At 32.8% G+C, this 22,950-nt stretch overlaps 2 protein-coding genes across 3 annotated transcripts; both read right to left on the bottom strand.

Annotated features, from left to right (window-relative positions):
• Positions 1-8,267: 8,267 nt before the first annotated feature.
• On the bottom strand, positions 8,268-11,226 carry LOC111912104 (uncharacterized). 2 transcript variants are annotated; one of them, XM_042897821.2, is made up of 3 exons: positions 10,827-11,226; positions 10,358-10,570; positions 8,268-8,656 (listed from the first exon to the last, which is right to left on the bottom strand). In XM_042897821.2, the coding sequence occupies exons 1-3, from the start codon at positions 11,139-11,141 to the stop codon at positions 8,621-8,623; spliced, it is 564 nt and encodes a 187-aa protein (XP_042753755.1). In that variant the 5' UTR covers positions 11,142-11,226; the 3' UTR covers positions 8,268-8,620. The 2 variants fall into 2 exon arrangements, with proteins under 2 accessions (XP_042753755.1, XP_023763613.1); XM_023907845.3 differs by lacking the exon at positions 8,268-8,656 and having other exon boundaries at positions 10,235-10,570; positions 10,827-11,225.
• Positions 11,227-14,589: 3,363 nt separating this feature from the next.
• On the bottom strand, positions 14,590-15,518 carry LOC111912103 (RING-H2 finger protein ATL74). The gene has a single exon (XM_023907844.3). The coding sequence runs from the start codon at positions 15,464-15,466 to the stop codon at positions 14,933-14,935; it is 534 nt and encodes a 177-aa protein (XP_023763612.1). The 5' UTR covers positions 15,467-15,518; the 3' UTR covers positions 14,590-14,932.
• Positions 15,519-22,950: the final 7,432 nt, after the last annotated feature.

Here is a 22,950-nt window from a genome sequence, read left to right as displayed (position 1 = left end):
ATCATTCCACCCGAAAAGTTTGCGCGCCAGCCCAAAAAACCGAAAAACGATATTTTGAGCCCCTAAATAGTCACGAATGGCAAAAATAACATTTTCGATGATCACAAAGTGATTTATAGTTTTAAAATATACATACAATGTGCAAATTTCGTCAAATTTCGAGACTGCATCATTCCACTTGAAAAGTTCGCGTGCAAGCCAGAAACCGAAAAACGATATTTTGAAGCCCCTAAACAATGTCGAATAGCCGAAATAACATCGTCGGTGATCACGAAGTGATTTATTGTTTTAGAATATAAATAAGATATGTGAATTTCATCCAATTCAGAGAATGCATCATTCGACTCTAAAAGTTCGTGTGCCAGCCCAAAAGCGAAAAACAACATTTTGAGCCCCTATACAGTCCCGAATGGCCAAAATAACATCGTCGGTGTGATCGACAGTTTTAGCATATACATAAAATGTGCAAATTTCGTCCAATTTGGAGATTGCAGCATTCCACTCAAAAAGTTCGTGCGCCAACCCAAAACCAAAAAACGACATTTTAAGCCCCTAAACAGTCCCGAATGGCCGAAATAACATCGTCGGTGATCACGTAGTGATTTATAGTTTTGGAATATAAATACAACGTGCGAATTTCTTCCAATTCGGAGACTGCATCATTCCACTCGAAAAGTTCGCGCGTCAGCCTAAAACCAAAAAACGAAATTTTAATCCCTTAAACAGTCTCGAATGGCCGAAATAACATCGTCGGTGATCACGAAGTGATATATAGTTTTAGCATATACATAAGATGTGTGAATTTCGTCCAATTTGGAGACTGCATCATTCCACTATAAAAATTTGTGCGCTAGCCCAAAAACCAAAAAGCGACATTTTACACCCCTAAACAGTCCTGAATGGCCGAAATAAGATCGTCGGTGATCACAAAGTGATTAATTGTTTTAGCATATACATACAATGTGCAAATTTTGTCCAATTTGAAGACTGCATTATTCCACTAGAAAAGTTCGCGCGCCAGCCTAAAACCGAAAAACGACATTTTGAGCCCATAAACAGTCCCGAATGGCCGAAATAACATCTTCGGTGATCACACGGTGTTTTATAGTTTTAGCATATACATACAATATGTGAATTTCATATAATTCGGAGACTACATCATTCTACTCGAAAAGTTCGCGCGCCAACCCTAAATCGAAAAACGACATTTTGAACCCTTAAACAGTCCCAAATGGCCGAAATAACATCTTTGGTGATCACAAAGTGAGTTATAGTTATAGCATATACATAAGATGTGTGAATTTCGTACAATTCGGAGAGCGCATCATTCCACCCGAAGAGTTCGCATGCCAACCCAAAACCGAAAAACAACATTTGGATCCCCAAAACAGTCTCGAATGGCCGAAATAAAATCGTCGGTGATCACAAAGTGATTTATAGTTTTAACATATACACATAAGATGTGCGAATTTCGTCCAATTCAGAGACTACTTCATTCCAATCGAAATGCTCGTGCGCTAGTCCAAAAACGAAAAATGACATTTTGAGCCCCTAAACAGTCCCGAATAGCCGAAATAACATCGTCGGTGATAACAAAGTGATTTTTAGTTTTAGCATATACAAACGTTGTGTGAATTTCGTCAAATTTGGAGACTGCATCATTCCACTCAAAAAGTTTGTGTGCTAGGCCAAAAACGAAAAACTACATTTTGAGCCCCTAAACAGTCCCGAATGGCCGAAATAACATCGTCAGTGATCACAAATTGATTTATAGTTTTAGCATATACATAAGATGTAAGAATTTAATCCAATTTGAACACTGCATCATTCCACTCGAAAAGTTCGTGCGCTAGCCCAAAACCGAAAAACGACATTTTGAGCCCCTAAACAGTCCCGAATGGCCGGAATAACATCGCCGGTGATCACAAAGTGATATATAGGTTTAGCATATACATAAGATGTGCGAAATTCATCCAATTCGGAGACTACATCATTCCACTCGAAAAGTTCGTGCGCCAGCCCAAAACCGAAAAACGATATTTTGAGACCCTAAACAGTCTCGAATGGCCGAAATAACATCGTCGGCGATCATGAAGTGATTTATAATTTTAACATATATATTCAATGTGCGAATTTTGTCCAATTTGGGCACTACCTCATTCCACTCGAAAAGTTTGCACGCCAACCCAAAACCGAAAAACAACATTTTGAGCCCCTAAACAATCCCGTGTGGCCGAAATAATATCGTAGGTGATCACAAAGTGATTTATAATTTTAGCATATACATACATTGTGCGAATTTCATCTAATTCGGAGACTGCATCGTTCCACTCGAAAAGTTCGCACGTTAGCCTATAACCGAAAAATGACCTTTTGATCCCCTTAACAGTGTCGCATGGTCGAAATAACATTGTCGTTAATGACAAAGTGATTTATAGTTTTAGCATATACATACAATGTGCGAATTTCGTCTAATTCGGAGACTGTATCATTTCACTCGAAAAGTTTGCGCGCCAGCCCAAAACTGAAAAACGACATTTTGAGCCCCTAAACAGTCACGAATGGCGAAAATAACATTGTCGGTGATCATGAAGTGATTTATAGTTTTAGAATATACATAAAATGTGCAAATTTCGACCAATTTCTAGATTGCATCATTCCACTCGAAAAGTTCACGCGCCAGCCCAAAACCGAAAAAACGATATTTTGAGCCGCTAAACAGTCCCAGATGGCCGAAATAACATCTTCGGTGATCACAAAGTGATTTATAGTTTTAGCTTATACATACAATGTGCAAATTTCATCCAATTTGGAGATTGCATCATTTCACTCGAAAAGTTCGCGCGCCAGCCGAAACCAAAAATCAACATTTTGTGCCCCTAAACAGTCCCGAATGGCTGAAATAACATCGCCAGTGATCACAAAGTGATTTATAGTTTTAGAATATACATACAATGTGCGAATTTCATCCAATTCAGAGAATGCATCATTCCACACGAAAAGTTCGTGTGCCAGCGCATAACCGAAAAACAAGGTTTTGAACTCCTAAATAGTCATGAATGGCCGAAATAACATCTTAGGTGATCAAAAATTGATTTATAGTTTTAGCATATACATAAGATTTACAAATTTCGTCCAATTCGGAGAGCGCATCATTCCACCCGAAGAGTTCGCGTGCCTACCCGAAACCGAAAAACGACATTTTGATCCCCAAAACAGTCTCGAATGGCATAAATAACGTCGTTGATCACAAAGTGAATCATGGTTTTAACATGTACATAATATATGCAAATTTCGTCCAATTCAGAGACTGCATCATTGCACTCAAAAAGTTTGCGCGCCAGCCCAAAACTAAAAAATGACATTTTGAGCCCCTAAACAGTCCCGAATGGCCAAAATAACATCATTGATGATCACAAAAGTGATTAATAGTTTTAGCGTATACATAAGATGTGCGAATTTCGTCAAATTCGGAGACTGCATCCTTCCACTCAAAAAGTTTGTGCGTCAGCCCAAAATCGAAAACGACATTTTGAGCCCTTAAAAAGTCCCGAATGGCTGAAATAATCTCGTCGGTGATCACAAAGTGATTTAAAATTTTAGCATATACTTACAATATTTAAATTTCGTCCAATTCGGAGACTACCTCATTCGAATCGAAAAGTTTGTGCGCCAGCCCAAAACCGAAAAACGACATTTTGAGCCCTAAACAGTCCCGAGTGGCAAAAATAACATCGTCGGTAATGACAAAGTGAATTATAGTTTTGGCATATTCATACTATCTGCGGATTTCATCCAATTCGGAGATAGCATCATTCCACTAGAGAAGTTCGTGCGCCTGCCCAAAACCAAAAAACAACATTTTGATCCCCTTAACAATCTCGAATGGTCGAAATAACATTGTCGGTGATCACGAAGTGATTTATAGTTTTAGCATATGCATACACTGTACGAATTTCGTCCAATTCGGAGACTGCATCATTGCACCCGAAAAGTTTGTGCGTCAGCCCAAAACCAAAAAACGACATTTTGAGCCCCTAAACAGTGATGAATGGCCGAAATAACACCGTCGGTGATCACGAAGTGTTTTATAGTTTTAACATATACATACAATGTGTAAATTTCGTCAAATTTCGAGACTGCATCATTCCAATCGAAAAGTCCGTGCGCAAGCCCAAAACTAAAAAACGATATTTTGAGCCCCTAACAGTTTCGAATGGCCGAATAACACCGTCGATGATCTCATAGTGATTTATAGTTATAGCAAATACATACAATGTGCAAATTTCATCCAATTCGTAGACTGCATCATTCCACTCGAAAAGTTCGTGCGCCAGCCCAAAACCGAAAAAGGGCATTTTGAGCCCTTAAACAGTCCTGAATGGCCGAAATAACATCGTCGGTGATCCCAATGTGATTTATAGTTTTAGCATTTACATATAATGTGCGGATTTCATCAAATTTGGAGACTGTATCAATCCACTCGAAACGTTTGTGCGCCAGCCGAAAACAACATTTTGAGTCCCTAAACAGTCCCGAATGGTCGAAATCACATCATCGGCAATCACGAAGTGATTTATAGTTTTAGCATATAAATCAGATGTTTAAATTTTGTCCAATTCAGAGACTGCATCATTCCACTCGAAAAGTTCGTGCGCGAGCCCAAAACCGAAAAACGACATTTTGAGCCACTAAACAGTCCCGAATTGCCGAAATAATATCGTCGGTGATCACTAAGTGATTTATAGTTTTAGCATATAAATAAGATCTGCAAATTTCATCCAATTAGGAGACTGCATCATTCCACTCGAAAAGTTCGCGCGCCAGCACGAAAACGAAAAACGACATTTTGAGCCCCTAAACAGTCCCGAATGGCCTAAATAACATCGTCGGTGATCACAAAGTGATTCATAGATTGAGCATATAAATTACATGTGTGAATTTCGTCCAATTCGGAGACTGCATCATGCCACTCGAAAAGTTCGCCAGCCCAAAACCGCAAAACAACATTTTGAGCCCCTAAACAGTCCCGAATGGCCGAAATAACATCGTCGGTGATCACGAAGTGAATTATACTTTTAGCATAGAAATAAGATGTTCGAATTTCGTCCAATTCGGAGACTGCATCATTCCACTCGAAAAGTTCGCGCACCAGCCCAAAATCGAAAAACGACATTTTAAGCCCCTAAACAGTCCCGAATGGCCGAAATAACATCGTCAGTGATCACCAAGTGATTTATAGTTTTAGCATATACATAAGATATGTGAATTTCGTCCAATTCGGAGACTGCATCATTCAACTCGAAAAGTTCGCGCGCCAGCCCAAAACCGAAAAACGACATTTTGAGCCCATAAACAGTCCTGAATGGTCGAAATAACATCGTCCATGATCACAAAGTGATTTATATTTTTATCATATATACAAGATGCGCAAATTTCGTCCAATTCGGAGACTGCATCATTCCACTCGAAAAGTTCTCGCGCCAGCCCAAAACTGAAAAACGACATTTTAAGCCCCTAAACAGTCCCGAATGGTCGAAATAACATTGTCGGTGAGCACAAAGTGATTTATAGTTTTATCATATACACAAGATGTGCGAATTTCGTACAATTCAGAGATTGCATCATTCCACTCGAAAAGTTCGCGCGCTAGCCCAAAAAACTGAAAACAACATTTTGTGCCCCTAAACAGTCCCGAACGGCCGAAATCACATCGTCGACGATCACGAAGTGATTTATAGTTTCAGCATATAAATAAGATGTTTAAATTTCATTCGATTCGAAGACTGCATCATTCCACTCGAAAAGTTCGCACGCCAGCTAAAAACCGAAAAACGACATTTTGAGTCCCTAAATAGTCCCGAATGGCCGAAATAATATCGTCGGTGATCACAAAGTAATTTATAGTTTTAGCATATAAATAAGATGTGTGAATTTCGTCCAATTAGGAGACTACATCATTCCACTCGAAAAGATCGCTCGACAGCACAAAACCGAAAAACGACACTTTGAGCCCGTAAATAGTCCTGAATGGCCGAAATAACATCGTCGGTGATCACAAAGTGATTTATTGTTTTATCATTTTCGTTCATTCATATACATACATTACTTGTAAACTATAGTAGGTATATTTTAGAGGTATAGTACTTACTATTACTAGTGCAAGGTAATACATAAGAGTCGGTTCATTCGTGAGTCTATACAAATATAACACACACTATATGAAGAGACACTAATACACACTATATGAAGAGACACTCTTACACACTATATACTATACTAGAGGACTTACTATGATGAGAATCAGGGAAGACATACACTACACTAGTACATACACTACACACTATGGGACTGACCATCCTACACCTGGCTACTAGCTACAACAGGACTTGTTCATCTACGGATGTTCTCGGTTCTACTGTTCGGCAATTTACCGCGCCGTGTTTATCCTAGACAAATGGATACGATTTCAAGGATTATACAATTTTCCTTATTACCTTTATTTTGTGACACATTCACATGAACGATGAGGTAGACTATATTTTGATAATAATAGTTGTACATGGGAAAAACCTTCATTCTTATAGAGAAGCAAACCTTCTAAACATTCGGGTCTTGGTAGAAGACTATATTTTATACTAGTATGAAATATGGGATTTTCTAGGGTTTTCATACTTATACAAACTTTTTCATTGAACATTTACAAGTCTTTTCTTTAAAACTTTACAAATCAATGACACTAAAATACTTATGAACTCACCAGCTTTATGCTGATCTACGCTTTCAAAATAATTTGTATTCTCAGGTCACCAGTAGACAGGTACAATGACCAGGTTTTGAGAAGACGAAGCAGTCAAGATTCGTCTTTTATTTTGATTATTTAATATGGTGTTTTATTCTATGAAAGAACACACATGTATTAAAATTTTACTATTAATGCAATGGATGATGTTGTTGCTTGTTTACTACTTTGTACTGTTATGATACTTTACATGACGTCCTCCGCCCCAGAACGTTTCCGCCGTTCTTGGTTTTGGGGTGTGACATATATTAACAAATCATATTTATATATAATTATTCATAACAATAAATATGTCTCTCTCCTCAACAGTCATCCTGTCTAGTCACCAGTGTGAAGTCAACCTAAAAGGATCATGCAACAACCGGGTTAAGTACATACCGAATATAGTTATAGACTTAGATACTAATCCAACAGGAAAATCATGTGTCTCACCGCGTTTTCCCAAACCTGGCCTACTCAAACTATATGCATCAAAGATTGGTCTTTACGCTATAACTTATGATATGTATTGATTATGACATCCTTAGGGTTTTTGTATGTTGAAAAAACATTTATGCTAATAATATTTTAATAGAATGGGACATTTTCCACAAAATGTTTTAATATACTAGGATTTTCCGCAAACAAATATAACATGGTTTTGAAAGCGTAAAGAAATGGTTTTTTTTTTTGGTTCTGAAAAATAAGGGATGCCACAGGTAGTAAGTTCCTACATAGTATTTTAGCACATATTTGAAGTTTCATGTGATCAAATTTTTTTCTTTGTTACTGTCTGAAATTTAAATATGTGAGTTGTAATTTTTGTACTATTGTTTTTAAATATTAGGAAAGTTATTGAGTGTCATGGGAAATTTTTAGATCCCTGTTGTATTAAGTGATGGTATTGCTAACAATCTAAATACTTATTAATTATACTCTATGTTAGTAGTTGTTAGCTTGTAGGTCTTGATTTTTTATAGTATTTGAAAATTTTAGGAAACTAATGAATATGACACTTGAATATTGATTGATTTTTTTTTTGGACCGTTGTTTAATGTTTCTAGTTGCATAGGACTCGTTTGTGAACTATGTATTAATGTATAATGTGTATTATTTTGGTTAATTTTACAATCATGGGAGGATCGAGTAATAGGACATGCAGTAGTTGAGCGTCATTGATGCAGGTCTAAGATGAGCGACATCACTATGTGAGATATCAACTTTAGAGGACATAACATCGTGGAGAGTCCTAGATTTCGACCCCACACATATTGAGTAGATGAAGACACTCTGAAAAGTCAAGTCATATGGTAGTATTGATGTTACAATGTTGGATTACTGACGGTACCAACACTCCATGGGATTCTAAAATATTGTTGTGTCACTGTGTATATTTCCTACCATTTAAAGTTCACAAACTCAAATTTTGATCACATGAAACTTCAGATTTGTACTAAACAACTATACTTCAAGATTTCATGCTCTCTTTTTATGTATTTCTGCCATTTTCTACTTACTAAAGAGCACAAAAATCAAGCTTTAATCCTACAAAGCGGGGTTTAAGCAACATATACATATGTGAGACAGATGTAAAAAGGAAGAAGAATGGTGGTTTTGATGTCCAAAATCACAAAAATGGTGGACGGGTGGCTGCCTTTTCGTCAACAAACGAATATAACACCTTCACACAAAGCATAAACAGATTGAACATTAGTTCAAGGTTTTTGTTTATATCGAATTACCCTAGTTGTAAGTTTTTTTGCATTTAGGAGAGAATTTCAATCGACACTTGCTTTCCTCAACCACCGCAGTATTGAACATAATGAGCAGAATTGTCGTTCATTGACATCTTGTATATTGGGTGGATCGTCCCGACTTGCGAATGTGCATACAAAAATGTGAGAAATTATAATGAAAACACAAAGAAACGAGTAAAAGAGAACTAAATGCAACAAAACAAAACAAAAACAAAAACAAACAAAATGATTTTTAGTCTTGAGAGTTAAAAAGAAAGAAATAGACTCAACTAATGAAAAAAAACTAAGAGCTAAGGGCAATAGCTCCCCGACAACGGTGCCAAAATTTGATTACAGCCATTGATGTAATAAAAAAAATAAACCTTAAACGCATTAAATAGATAAGGCAAGTAAGGGTGAATCCACAAGGAGATTATGGTTAACAACTAGTTCCTATGAAAACTAAAAAAAAAATTGTAAAAAAGTGATTGCAAAGAGGTTTGATTTAATATTATTAGTGAAACGTAATTGTTTGCGATTTTAGTATCTTGATACAAATCGGCCACTTTCAAGGCTCTTTCTAACTCACCACATGTATACTCATGACCTCCTTAGTTGGATCTTGATACATGATGCTAGTAGTTCCATTTCTCATACGTCTGGGTATCTACAAATACTTGAGCATTCTTGGTACGATCCTTCTAGGCATCAGTTTCATTATAAACAAGTTGGCTCAATACAAACTTCCCCGCTCATTACAATGTTCATATCTCTATAAATACTTCCATGTTGACCAGGTTGGAGTAATGTGACTCAACATTTACTTATGTGGTCTTTATTGGTGAAAACCGTCTTCGTTAGAACAATTGTTGAACTGGCTTGGTAACTTACTTCGGGAACTCCACAACGTCCCACATTAAGCACTAACAATTTAATCTGACAACGTTACGCTACATGTGTAGCCAATCCTATCTTCCATTCAAGAAGGAACCATGTTGTCATTGACTACTATTTTGTCTGTGACCACGTCGCAAAGGGGTCCTAATTACAATAAACTACCAAGGCTCTCACTCATTGCCTATTTCTCTCTCAATGGTCTAAGCTTCACTCCTTCATAAACGCCTTTGCTTTCGGGGGCATGAGTCACATGGAATGTGGACATTTTTTTCAAGCATTATTTGAGATTAGAGTTGTGTAAATGAATGACCATGATGGTCTTGGCCATGTTTACAAAGTTACATAGTTATTGTACTTCATCTTTAAGCCAAGTATTCCCCCATGGAACAAGTATGATAGATAGCAATACTTAATAGACTCGTTACTTTATTTGCCAAATTGTTTGATGGAAATAAGGTTGCAACGTATAAGAGGAACATATTTAACATTATTGAGAGTCGGGGGGAGAAATAACCAATGATCAAGTATGAGAGAATAGAGATAGCAATACTTAAAGATTGTTGAGATTAAAAGTCATATGATGAGTAACATTTGTGTCAAAAAGTTATTTTAAAGAAGATTTGAAGTCTCATAGGAGCTTAAATTACACTGACATATGGTGGTCTTGGTTTAGTCATTCTAAAGAAGACAACTACCGACTCAAGTCGTTATATGAAATTTATGAACTGAAATTTTAATCATGTTGATCAACAAGCGAGACCTAAATCAAGAAAGATGGATCTGCTCACTAAATTCTTAAATTTTGCATGTATATCATTCATTATAAGTTAATATTGGAATTATATATTATAAGGAAAACAGTAGCAGCATGTTGAGTTTACAATTATAGGAATTATAATCCAAGATAAAAATAAATTACTTGTGTGATAGCCCAATTCCATACCTTCCTAAAGTATCTTGAAGCAAAGGTTCTTTCATGATAACTCAAATGGTTCTTCATACGCAACCAAAGAAGGTATCCCATCATTGCTAGAATTGAAAGTAACAGCAACTTATTGGCTTTTGTTTCCATAAATATCTTTATTTGTGTAAGGAGGTATTTAAATACGCTCAAACCATGGATGATGATCCCTTTTCTATCCTTCTGATAGATTGACTGAATCAAAAGCACAAGATTCCAAATCAGCTCAATGATAGTATAAAGTGACTCCTAAGATGCAATTGTCGTTTCTCTTTTACATGGTAATTCCTTTGATTTTAGATAGATTAGGTTATTATATTGAGGTCGTGTATAATGAAGGAAATTTTCTTGATTTATAGATATACAAAGCTAAATGCTTCATCCGATTCTGTGTGTAATTTCTTCAAACACCTAATATGCAATGCAATTTAGTTAATTAGAAACAGCATACCTCACAAGAACCCAATTTCAACCATTTGATTTTCGAGGGCTTCTGAGCAGGAAAAGCAGTTCTCTTTGTGATTCTTCTCCGAAATTTCTGAATGGGTTCGGAAATTCTTGATTTTAATGATTTTCGTTTGGTCGTCGGGTTATTATCAGAGCTCAATCGGATGAGGAGATGCGAAATCTTGAAGAAAAGTGAGAATCGAAAGAAATTGTAGCAAGTTGGTAAGTATTTAGATGCTTTGAGTTTGAAATGGAAGTTTTTTGCCTTTGCTTGAAGGTTGATTCTCCATAGTTGCTGCTCTGCCATCATTCCGAGCATTGAGATGGCAGAGCTTTTGAGAAGGTTGAATTGAAGTATTAAACAGCTTCGTTATCCCGATGATGCTTCTTCCATAGCCGTTAGAAATTTTGAACACAAAATATTGAAAGGAAAGTAGGCCCATTATAACTCGGGATTCAACAGTTTCTATAGTCAAATCGGCCCATATGTCTTAAGGTAAGTTCGGTATTGGATGATTTTTGAAGTTTAATCAATGTTATATGGCCAACAAATATGTAACCAATTCAAATTAAAGTAATAATAATAGTAGAATGGTAGGTAATATTTTTGGTATTCTATTTAGCTATTGTATTGATTTTACCAAACCCTAGTTTGCAATAGATTAAAAAAAATTGATAAATAAATAAATAAACTTACACGCGAGAAACACAATTATTAGCGGTTTATAAAAGTATTAGTAATACAAATTTATCTCTCGTCTACTCTAATAAATGAAAATCTTTTTGTCATATGTCACACTCACATTGATTTGGCCACATGTTATTCAGTGGTTAATTTTAATTAAATTTTTTCCATATGGCATTTTGTGGTTTTTTCCATTTTATTAAATTTCTAATAATATTTAAATGTAATAATTGCAATAAATATAATAATAAATGCATATCAATTTCAATAATTGACTTCCTTCTAATTTCAATATTTCTAAATGAAAACTTCATTAGTTTCTTTTGTTTATTTATCTAAATTATTTGTTTAAATTTAAAAGATAAAAGATCATTTTAATTTTAATAATTTTGTATTTTTTTTTAATTTTTTTATAAATTCAAACTTTTTCAAATGTTTAGAATTTTTCATATTTATTTTTCTTTTAAATAAACCTATGTATTACATGCGTCTTACAATAATGAAACTTTGACTTCAAGATTTATACAAGAGAAAACATTTCATTAAAAGTAAAATTTGGTTGTTTTCTTCAGCGTTTTAAAGATTTTTACAAGTCATGGCCTTGAAACATAGAACGAAAAAATACAAAGGAATAGAGGCCTAGAAGTTGGAATTGGAAATTTTAGCCCAATAACTTCCAGAAGCAGCCCATTTGTTTACTTTGGTTATAAATACATTATTATAAATAACCAATAGAAAATACTTTACTATAACTTTATTTTGAGTTTTAACAACATTTGTATTTATAATTCAAACTTTTAGAAATAAAACTTCATGTAATTAAATAATACATAAAATAGAATAAAAGTTATAAATTTGAATTTATATATAATTTATAATGTGTATTTCATTTCAACATCCGAGTTAAATATTACCATAAAAATTTGTGCTTCTTGCAAGCATGTTAAGGACGTGACAGGTTAGGTTTTTCAGCTTTACTTTTACTTTTAATTGTTTTAATATTTAAATACATGAAAACGATAAATATAAGTGAAAGCAAGATGCTCTAAAATTATACTTGACTTACGAAAATAAAAATCTCGAACAATGTTGGGCATTTAGACCCGAAGGAAGCCCAAACAAAACACGCCAACCTTAACAGGCTGGTTTTAAGAGGCTCAGGTATGGACGGGCCTTTACAGGATTCTACTGACCAATATTTAATTGTGTGACATGCGGGCCAAGCCATACATGCTTTTGTGCACCTCTACACTATTGGATAATAGTGCTTTGTTATTTCATGTAATTTATCTTTAAACAAAATAAATCAACGATATCACATAGAAAACACAAATGATTTCTTTATTAGATATGCGGTTTCTTTTATTAGATGTGCCGCGTAAACATACCCCTTCAAAACATGGGGAAATGACTTATTAGGGTAATTAACTGTTGTCTTTGTACTCACTTTCCTTTTTTTTTTGTATTTCATTTACCATTGAACTTGTTGTAGGTGTTCACAGAAACCATTGAAACCGGCTATTGAAGGTTTCCGACAATTTCTTATCTCCGGCGACTCTCCGGTCGTCTTCTCCGGCGAGCCTCCGACAAAAATGAGATTTTCGACGGATCTTTGGGTCTCGGTTTGATGACTTATAGCAGGAGGTGGTAATGGTGGTTTACCGGCGGCAAAAGGGAGGTCGCATGTGGGTTCTGGTGATGACAGGAGGAGGTGGCAGGTGGCTTGCTGTCTGCGTCCCTTCTACTTTTTTCTGGCATCAAATCGACAGGAGGGGGAGAGGGGAGGGTGGAGAAAGCTAAGCGGCAACACCGGCGGTGGATGCCGCTTGAATGGCATTCGAGAAAAGTCCACCGGAAAAACTCATGTTTGTCGGCGGCTCGCCGGAGAAGACGACCGAAGAGTTGTCGGATATAAGAATTTGCCGGAAACCTTCAATAGCCGGTTTCAATGGTTTCTGAGAACACATACAATAAGTTCAATGGTAAATAAGATACAAAAAAAAATGAAAGTGACCAATTGAGTATAAGGGCAATAGTTAATTACCTAATAAGTCATTTCCCCTCAAAACACATTGATAAAACCAATTAACCAACCATTAATAGAATTAAGTCGTCGGTTTTTATTCGTGTTGTAACTAGGGGTGTTCAAAACCAGATATCCGAAAATTCGGATAGTTGATTTTTGATATCTGAATCTGTATCCGAAATTTCGGATACGGATTCGGATATTAAACCGGATATCCGAATTTCATTAATTTTAAATACACATCCAATCCGTAAAATCACGCAACTCTTAAAATTAATAATAGCAACTATGTTAAATCTTGCGACATAGATGGATATCGATAGCAACAAATAAATATATGTTGCATTTACTTAATAGTTTTTTATTATAAGCCAACGAACCAGGATTATAACAAACAAATATATAACGATTGTAAATGGAAAGGTTTGCAATAAAAGTTTGGAAAGAATGGTCATGAAAAAGTTGAAAATGGTGAGAAACATTCGTCCATTAAGTATGTCAATGTTTCTAATTTCTCATTTTAAAATATTAAAAAATAAAGAAAAATTATTTTTTTCGGATATTGGATATCCGAAATATCCGAAACTTTGTAAATTCACTATCCGTATCCGAATCCAAAAAATCGGATATCCGAAATTCGGATATCCGAAAATCCGGATATCCGAAATTTCGGATAATTTCAGATCGGGTTTTCGGATCGGATATTTCCGATGCGGATATTTTTGAACACCCCTAGTTGTAACCTCGTTGTTAGTATAATAATATTGCCACTAAATCAGATTTTTTCAAAAGTAAGGTTTTCACTTTAGATAATGAGAATATATAATTGAAGTGTGCACGTCTTCACGCCAAAATGCATACAAACCAACATGTGATATTAACTCAATAAAACTTCTAACTAATTTGTTAGGGATGGAAATTTTTACCGAGTTAATCAATCAAACTCAATGAAATACACAACTACTAATCAGTGATTTATATATATAGGTTATCATATAGTATAGCATGATGATGTATGAAATAGTTTTCTGTGAACTCCGTATATGCAGTGCCGATTTAATTAAATCTAGTTTCAAATACGACAATATACGTCCATGATGTCTAAGTTATTATATCATTGTTGTGTTGAACCCTTTTTTATGACGTCTAATAGTATATTATTGAACTTTATCGACTGATAGGTTCTTTTTGTACATTTGGGTTGGAAAAGATATTTCTATTCATTCTTTCTTTTTTACTTTTCTACACTTCAACCAAAAAGGCAATGTAACGCTCACCCTAACAACCGATCCTAGAGCCACCATGTCCCCAAAGCAAAAACGGTGATATTTATACTTTAACCTGAGCGACACTTCAACTAGAAAATACGAGTAGTAGCGATTTAAGATCATTTGAAAACTCAAACCATGTTTTCACTAGGTGTGGTGACCATCAACTGGGGCATTACAACTTCATGACTATCAACAGGACATTCAAGCAAACAGTTGCGACAGTTTGGACACGAAGAATGAGACTCAAACCACTTGTCTATGCATCCAACATGAAACTCATGGCTACAGTTTGGCAACACACGAACATTTTGTCCATCCACAAAATCTTCGAGACATATGGTGCACTCTGTAACTGAAATCTTGAATATTGATCCAAGAACCCGTGTTGAAATCTGAGAAACAACGGATTTCTTAAGACCAGCACAAGGTTCAGATTCATGTTGTGATGTTCGTGTTGTCATTGTAGATGTACGTCTCTGTTGCATAACGTAACGTATCACTTGAAACACTCCAAAAGAGGTTATGAATCCACAGAGCAACACGATCCACATAATATTGACTATAAGATTCATCTCGTTTGAGTTTGTAGTATCTGTATCGTTGTGGTGTGGAGAAGAAACAAACGACCCATCGAGAAGACTACGAGGGTGGAAAGGTGTCATAAGTTTTTCTTTGTGGGATTGTATTATGCTAAAGGAAGAGAGTATAGAAAGATAGCTTCATGTGGAGAAGAGTTCCCAGAAGAGTTCCCAAGTATATATAATGTTGGAGACTTGGGAGTTGTGACAAAGATGCATAAATATCAATAATACTTTGAATGTCTTTTATTGGTTACGAATCTTAGAAGCATATCTATTGCTAATGTCACTTTTCCAACTGGATTGCAAGTTTTACTTTCGATCTCATAGAATCTACCTACTTTATTTCTTGAGCACCTATTGAAACCTTTAATTATATTAAGGAAGTTTTTGTATTTTACTGAGACTTTTTGGTATTCGAATAAAACCGAATTGTTCAATTCGACAATTTGAATTGAAATATTCTGTTCAGATTTTTGGATTGTTGGATGGGTTTCCAGTAAAATCGAATTATTATTTTAAATTTCGAATTGGTTACGGTTTATAAAATTAAAACCGAATAGTCCAAAAAAACCGAATAAGAGTTTATTTATTTATTTATTTATTTATATTTGTTTCAAATATACATATTTTAGTTATTTATTAATTTGGTAAATTGTATTTTTAAATAGATTAAAAAGTATTATCCAATAAAATATTTCAATGTATATTTTTTAATAGCACTTTATATATAAAATATTGAATTATAATACAATTTTTAATAGTTGTTCAGTATTTTAATTATTAATTTTAATTCTCACCAAACAATTTATTTTAAAGTTGATTAATATTATTATTATTATTATTATTATTATTATTATTATTATTATTATATATATATATATATATATATATATATATATATTGCTTCTTGAAAATCGAATTGTAAAAACCGATCTAACCGAATTTTAATTTGATTGGTTTGGATCGGATTTGAATTTAGTTTGGACTATTCGGATTCACGTTTTGAAAAACAAAATTAATTTAGATTCATCTGATTGGATCGGATCAAACTGATCCATCCAAACAAAAACATCTCTAATTTTACCTAATTTATGTAATAAAAGTGGTTTCTTAATTGACATTATATGCAACTATATTTTGTTTTATGATGCACAATATACAATATTGTAACTAATTACCCATTTATTTAGATTTACAAGTTAGTATATGCTTGAGATTGAACCCAAGATTTATCAGTTGCCTCGTGAAATGATATCATTTAAAGTGTAGATATGCAACAAAGTTATATTTTTTCTTAACAATTTGTTAAACAATGGTTTAATTTTTTTAAACATTTTATGGAATAATATATTACTAATTTATTCAATTACATGACTAATACAATAAAAATGCACCCGGTTAAATAATCTACAAGTAAGATATTATTATATTATGTATTTAGATCTCAAAATTGTCTAATAAATAAAAATTATTTTTGTCACTTGTCATATTATCATGCATTTTGATACATGTAATATTGTGGTTAATTTCTAGAAAATAATTTTCACTTGTCATTTTATGCTAATTTTCAATTTTTTTAATTAAGTATTCTAATTTACAGATCAAAGAGAGTATATATATATATATATATATATATATATATATATATATATATATATATATATATATATATATATATTTAATATGTTTTCTTCTATATACATAATTTAAAATTGACACATTACTTTCAATGTCCTTTTGTCATCTTAGGCTATCCGGAGTGGAGCTCCCTCCATGCGTGAGATGCTTACGTGGAGTCTCTCTCCATGCGTGAACACCGCCCCCACCCCGGTGGATTGGGCTTTGCGTCTTCATGGAGACGAGAGAAGACAAAGGAAGTGATTGGTTGAATGTTTTTTTGACCGTTAAGCACATTGGTTTTTCCTTTTAATCCATCAAATTAGAAAAAAAAAAAAAAAAAAAAAAAAAAAAAAGAGGAAGAAAGGGATGAACCCGTTTTACAGTAATCGGGTGAAGAAGATGAAGAAGACAACCGGGTGGAAAATTTATATGATTTAATTAACTTACATATTTGGTTCCTAAGATTCTGTACTTTAATCCTATTATAGTCTTTAACTTTTATTTGAATTATGTTAAACCCTTAACTATATATAATTAATTATGTTTATTTAATTTTAAAAATTAACGATATGTTTATTTGATTTTTTAATTAGTAAAATGATTACTTAAGTTTATAATAGTGTTTTTTAGTTAATTTAATATTTTAAAATTAAAAAAATAAAAAAAAAAAATGAATATTGTTAGTGGTGACCATTTTCTATGTGGAGTAGGTTGGTGGTGAAGGTGACGTGGCGCAGAGGTGACACCACTTTTCCGGTGGGTTGGTGGTGACCACTCCCCATAACCTTAGTTAAGTAAGACCCCGTTTGATAGTTTATGTCTGGGAAAGTGTTGTCCGGTAAAGTGTTGTCTGGGAAAGTTTTCTGATTAGGAAAGAAACCATACTGTTTGATTGTATATCTGATTGACTGTGCTGAATGATGAAAAAAAGTAATAATTCAATAAATAATAAATTTAAAAAATTAATAATCCAATAAAGAAAGAAAGAGACGGGGTTTGGTGCATAATTGTCTTTCCAGCCCATTCAGCCAGAAAGATATGATTTTGGGGCTTTCTGGGAAAGACATATCTTACTGAGAAAGATCCCTTCTTTTGTGCAAATCAAACAGTCTTTCCAGTCCATTCAGCCAGAAATATTTGTTTGGACTTGGAAAGATGTGTATCAAACGGGGCCTAAATTAAGAATAAAAACTATAATTGTAAGGCATACGTCATGTTTGATCGGACACTACGCACATGATAATAAATTATTTAAGATGATTACTTTTTACCAAGAAAAATTCAATTCAATATGGTTTAAAAATATTTATCTCAGAATCCATGATAAAAATAATCTCTACCCATACATTGTATGTAAAAAATTTTGTATCGTGTTTATTTTATGTTACTTTATTAGTATAGTTAATTTAACTTAAAAACTAAGGATTTTTTCTTTTTCTAGTATTGGCCACAATGAATTTTTTAAATTTTTTAAAGATAACATTATATATATATATATATATATATATATATATATATATATATATATATATATATATATATATATATATATATATATATATATATATATATATATGAGTAAGATCAAATGAGAACACCAAAAAGATTGAGAATGTGAGAACAAATTTGAACCATATAAATATTTAAATCTAAAACTATTATTAAACGGGTTATTTATGTCAATTTTAAAATTATTGGTATTTAAATGTATCTTTCAAATGGTTAGAAGGACATTTTAGTAATTACAACTTTAGAAGATCCTACAATTTCTCACTTTCTCATCCATTTACTTCCACTTTCCTGTATTTCTCTTTCTCTCTCTACATACCTAGGGTTTCTTCAATAAAATCGTCTCCGTCATCTGCACAGCAACATTTTCGTCCACCATAGAAAAAACAGAAACATTTTTGTTTGGCCAAGCAAAAACACAGATATGCGTTGTTATTGAAGAAGACGATGACAACAGGGTTGTTGGCAATAAAGGCAATTGCTCAGTGCATATACATGTATATTTCCGATTCCAAAAATGAAGACTTTATCGTGCGAAACAGGTTGCTGTAGATTCTTTCAAAATCGATTGTTGTTTTTTTTTTATTACTTGTCAATCTTTATGTGCCTTTGTGCCTAATTGATTTTTACATTTGATTTACATGAGTTAAAATAAATGATGAAGAATTTTGAGAAATAAGAACTCGTGGAGCTTAAATCATTATAACACATTGTGGGCTTTATTACTAATTATTCTCTTATTAATTTGAGTTTATTGGTATTGTTGCTAGTTTGGTTTTGTGGGAGTCATTGATTATTCTTAAATCTTTTATTGTTATAAAAGAGTGGAATTTAAACTTAAAAGATTATGAAGAGCATTATCCCTCAATTTCAAGTAAATAGGCTACAAAATTTTGTTATAGTTGGGTTTGAATTTTGATTAGAAGCCATTTATAATGGCGTATTTTGTATGATCATTTAAGAATGTTTTGTTGCACTGCTCTTCTATACATTAATCATTTACGAATATACAGTTTTTTTATGCATTAATCATTTATGAAGATGTATTTTTTTTAATGTGCAAGTCTTTTGTTTATGTATTAATCATTTGTGAATATGTGGTTTTTTGTGATTTAAGTCTTTTATTTATGCAATAATCATTTATGAATATACTACATTTTATATATAATTTTTGTATAATAAATATTTTTATACATTAATCATTATGAATATGTCGTTATTATTGTTTAAATTTATTATTCATTAGTGAATAGAACAAAGACTACAATAAACAAACATTGAGTTTTTCATTTTGAGAGAGAACGTATGAAAATGGAATACAAATTGTGAAGTGTATGAATGAAGTGATATATTAATGTGATACTTGAAAAATAATTCAGGAAAAAGTTGACAAAATTGATATTTACGTTCCATTACTATTAAATTAATTATTTTTTAAAGAAACTTTACTAGGAATCCTAAATTTAAGGAAATATAGATTTAATTTTAATTTCTCATTAATTAATGAAAATACATGATTACAAATATACCCTTACATATTGATTGGTTCAGAATTGTTCTCGCGTTCTCAATCTTTTTGGTGTTCTCAATTGATCATCTCCCTATATATATATATATATATATATATATATATATATATATATATATATATATATATATATATCTTTATACCTTAATAAGCATTTACAAGATTTTGCTGAATTTTAAGAGATACAAGCTTTTAAGCATCATATACAATAATTTTATGCATCGGAGAATAATAAATCTTATCCGGTCAAAGACAGATTTTGAATAGGTATTCTAAGCTTATCTTCAAATTAAATGGATTAAATATGAAAAAGTCAAATAAGATGATGATGATGATAAGATTTTGAATGGGTCAAAGTTTGACCAAGTGTTCCTCATATCCAACTGAATCGGTAAATACTAAATCTTATCCGGACAACATTTATGAAAAAGTCAAATAAGATGATGATGATAAGATTTTAAATTGGTCAAAGTTTGACCAAGTGTTCCTCATATCCAATTGAATCGGTAAATACTAAATCTTATCCGGTCAACATTTATGAAAAAGTCAAATATGATGATGATGATAAGATTTTGAATGGGTCAAACTTTGACCAAGTGTTCCTTATATCCAATTGAATCGCTAAATACTGAATCTGTCAATAATAATGAAAAAGTCAAATAAGATGATGATAAGATTTTGAATGGGTTAAAGTTTGACGAAGTGTTCTTCATATCCATTTGAATCGGTCTAATATGATGTACACGTTATAAAACATTTCATATAAACTGGAAGAGGCGCATTGATCTAGCATTCGTCTATCATGAATGTCTTGCCATTGACCGCAAAACCTTGGTTCTCTCTCATGCTCGCTACCTCCTCCTTTGTTGATCCGCACTCGTCGCTTTGCACGGGTAAACGGCTAGCATATATATATACTAGTCGTTTACCCGCACTAAGCGACGGGTGCGAATAATCTATTTCAAAAATTATTTTCTAGAGACGATTTTTTTTGGACAAATGAAAGTGGGGTGTGGTGGTGAGAGCTAGAGTTCTCTTTCATCGACTGCGATGTGATAAAAGAAAGTGAGAGTAGAAAACAAGAGAGGAATGAGTTCGGCTAGCTTCACATCTGATATTTAAAGGACAATAATCACATGCAATATTTAAGGGATAAGAATCACATTCAATATTTAAGAGATAAGAATAAACAAATTTGAATTTCGAAATGAGATAAACATAGTCAATCTTATGTAAAATTTTAAAAATTCAAAATATGATCCTTTACTTTTTGACTTGTTGACCGGATAAGAATCACATTCGATATTTAAGGGATAAGAATAAGCAAATTTGAATTTCGAAATAAGATAAACATAGTCAATCTTATCTTAAATTTTAAAAATTCAAAATCTGATCTTTGAATTTTTGACTTGTTGACCGGATAAGATTTACATTTTCTAGATGCATAAATTGATTGTACATATTGCATTATGGTTTGTACGACTTAATTTTAAGCGTTTGACCAAATATGCTTTATAAGGTATAATATATATATATATATATATATATATATATATATATATATATATATATATATATATATATATATATATATATATATAAATGGGAAGTGATTCGTACATAACAGTTTTTTGCCATACACAACAATTCATACATTATATAGTTGTACAATACAACATTTTAAAACACCACTTGTTGTGTATGGAGAAAAATTATTATGTACGGATCAGCTCACTATATATATATATATATATATATATATATATATATATTTGTAGTTTTAGTTCAATGTATAAAATTTGAATTCTATAGAAAAACGTTTAACTTATCAAAAATAGACCAAAGGGGTTATATTAAAATATGTCATATTGATGGAAGACCAAGCACTAAAAGTTTTGACTAAATGATAGAAAGTGGGGCATAGACTTGAAAAAAGGCGTGTGAGAAAGGAGGGAGGGTCGAGGAGGATGAAAAATGTCACCCTTTTGAATTTGTTGTCCGAACGAAGGGTTCTTAGTTCCCGCATACAACGATTCAAATCTAAAACACGACCAAGAATTTGTAACGACTACTTGATATCCTTTGTACGAGTACTTAAGTTTCTACACATATTCACAAAAGCTCACTCTTGATTCAATCAGGTAAATTAGATAAGGTAAACTTACTTCATTTTGATCGTATAATTGATTTGATTTGATGTACATATTTTGATCATTGTATTCTTCAAATTTTCATATAAATTACTAAATTTGATCTCAATGACAAGTTTTATAAAAAGAAAACATTTTGGATTTTGAGATTAAAGGCCAATATTTAACTTTAACGAGCACTTAACACAAAAACATGTTGGCTCTACATTTCTTCGATTTTTTGTGCAGTAATGATGAGTTATAGTGGTAGATATGTAAAGAAACAGGGGAAAATATGAGAAGATGATGGAACCATGAGAGATTCATAAATCCGATTACAACTTCTACTTGAAAATATCATGGAAAACAATAAGGTACGTTTAATTGTTGTCCCATGTTCTCAATCTAAATTTTATGTCTATTCAAGTGATTTGAGTTTTCATGAATTTATAGAGTTTTGTTGTCATAAGTTATTTCTCTATGTGTTTATGTGTAATTGTTGTCCCCTGTTATCATGGTTAACATTGATGATTGATAATTCATAATCCATTACCCTTTATCGACATAAGAGGTTCGTTGGATGAAAGTTGCCTCTTTGAATTAATGATACTCTCTTTATCATTTAAATGGTTTGAGGGTTTGTACTACTTTTACCACTTTAAGAGTTTATTGATTTTTGCTAATTTGGGTGTTAATTTTATAAATTCTTTTGGAGTTTTTGTATCTTTGGTCAAATCCCCTTATATCTCTATTTAAATCATTCAATCTTGGTTGTTGGT

Source organism: Lactuca sativa, chromosome 8 (assembly GCF_002870075.4).
Source record: "Lactuca sativa cultivar Salinas chromosome 8, Lsat_Salinas_v11, whole genome shotgun sequence".
NCBI classification, from domain to species: Eukaryota; Viridiplantae; Streptophyta; class Magnoliopsida; order Asterales; family Asteraceae; genus Lactuca; species Lactuca sativa.
This window is presented reverse-complemented; position numbering and strand designations above follow the sequence as displayed.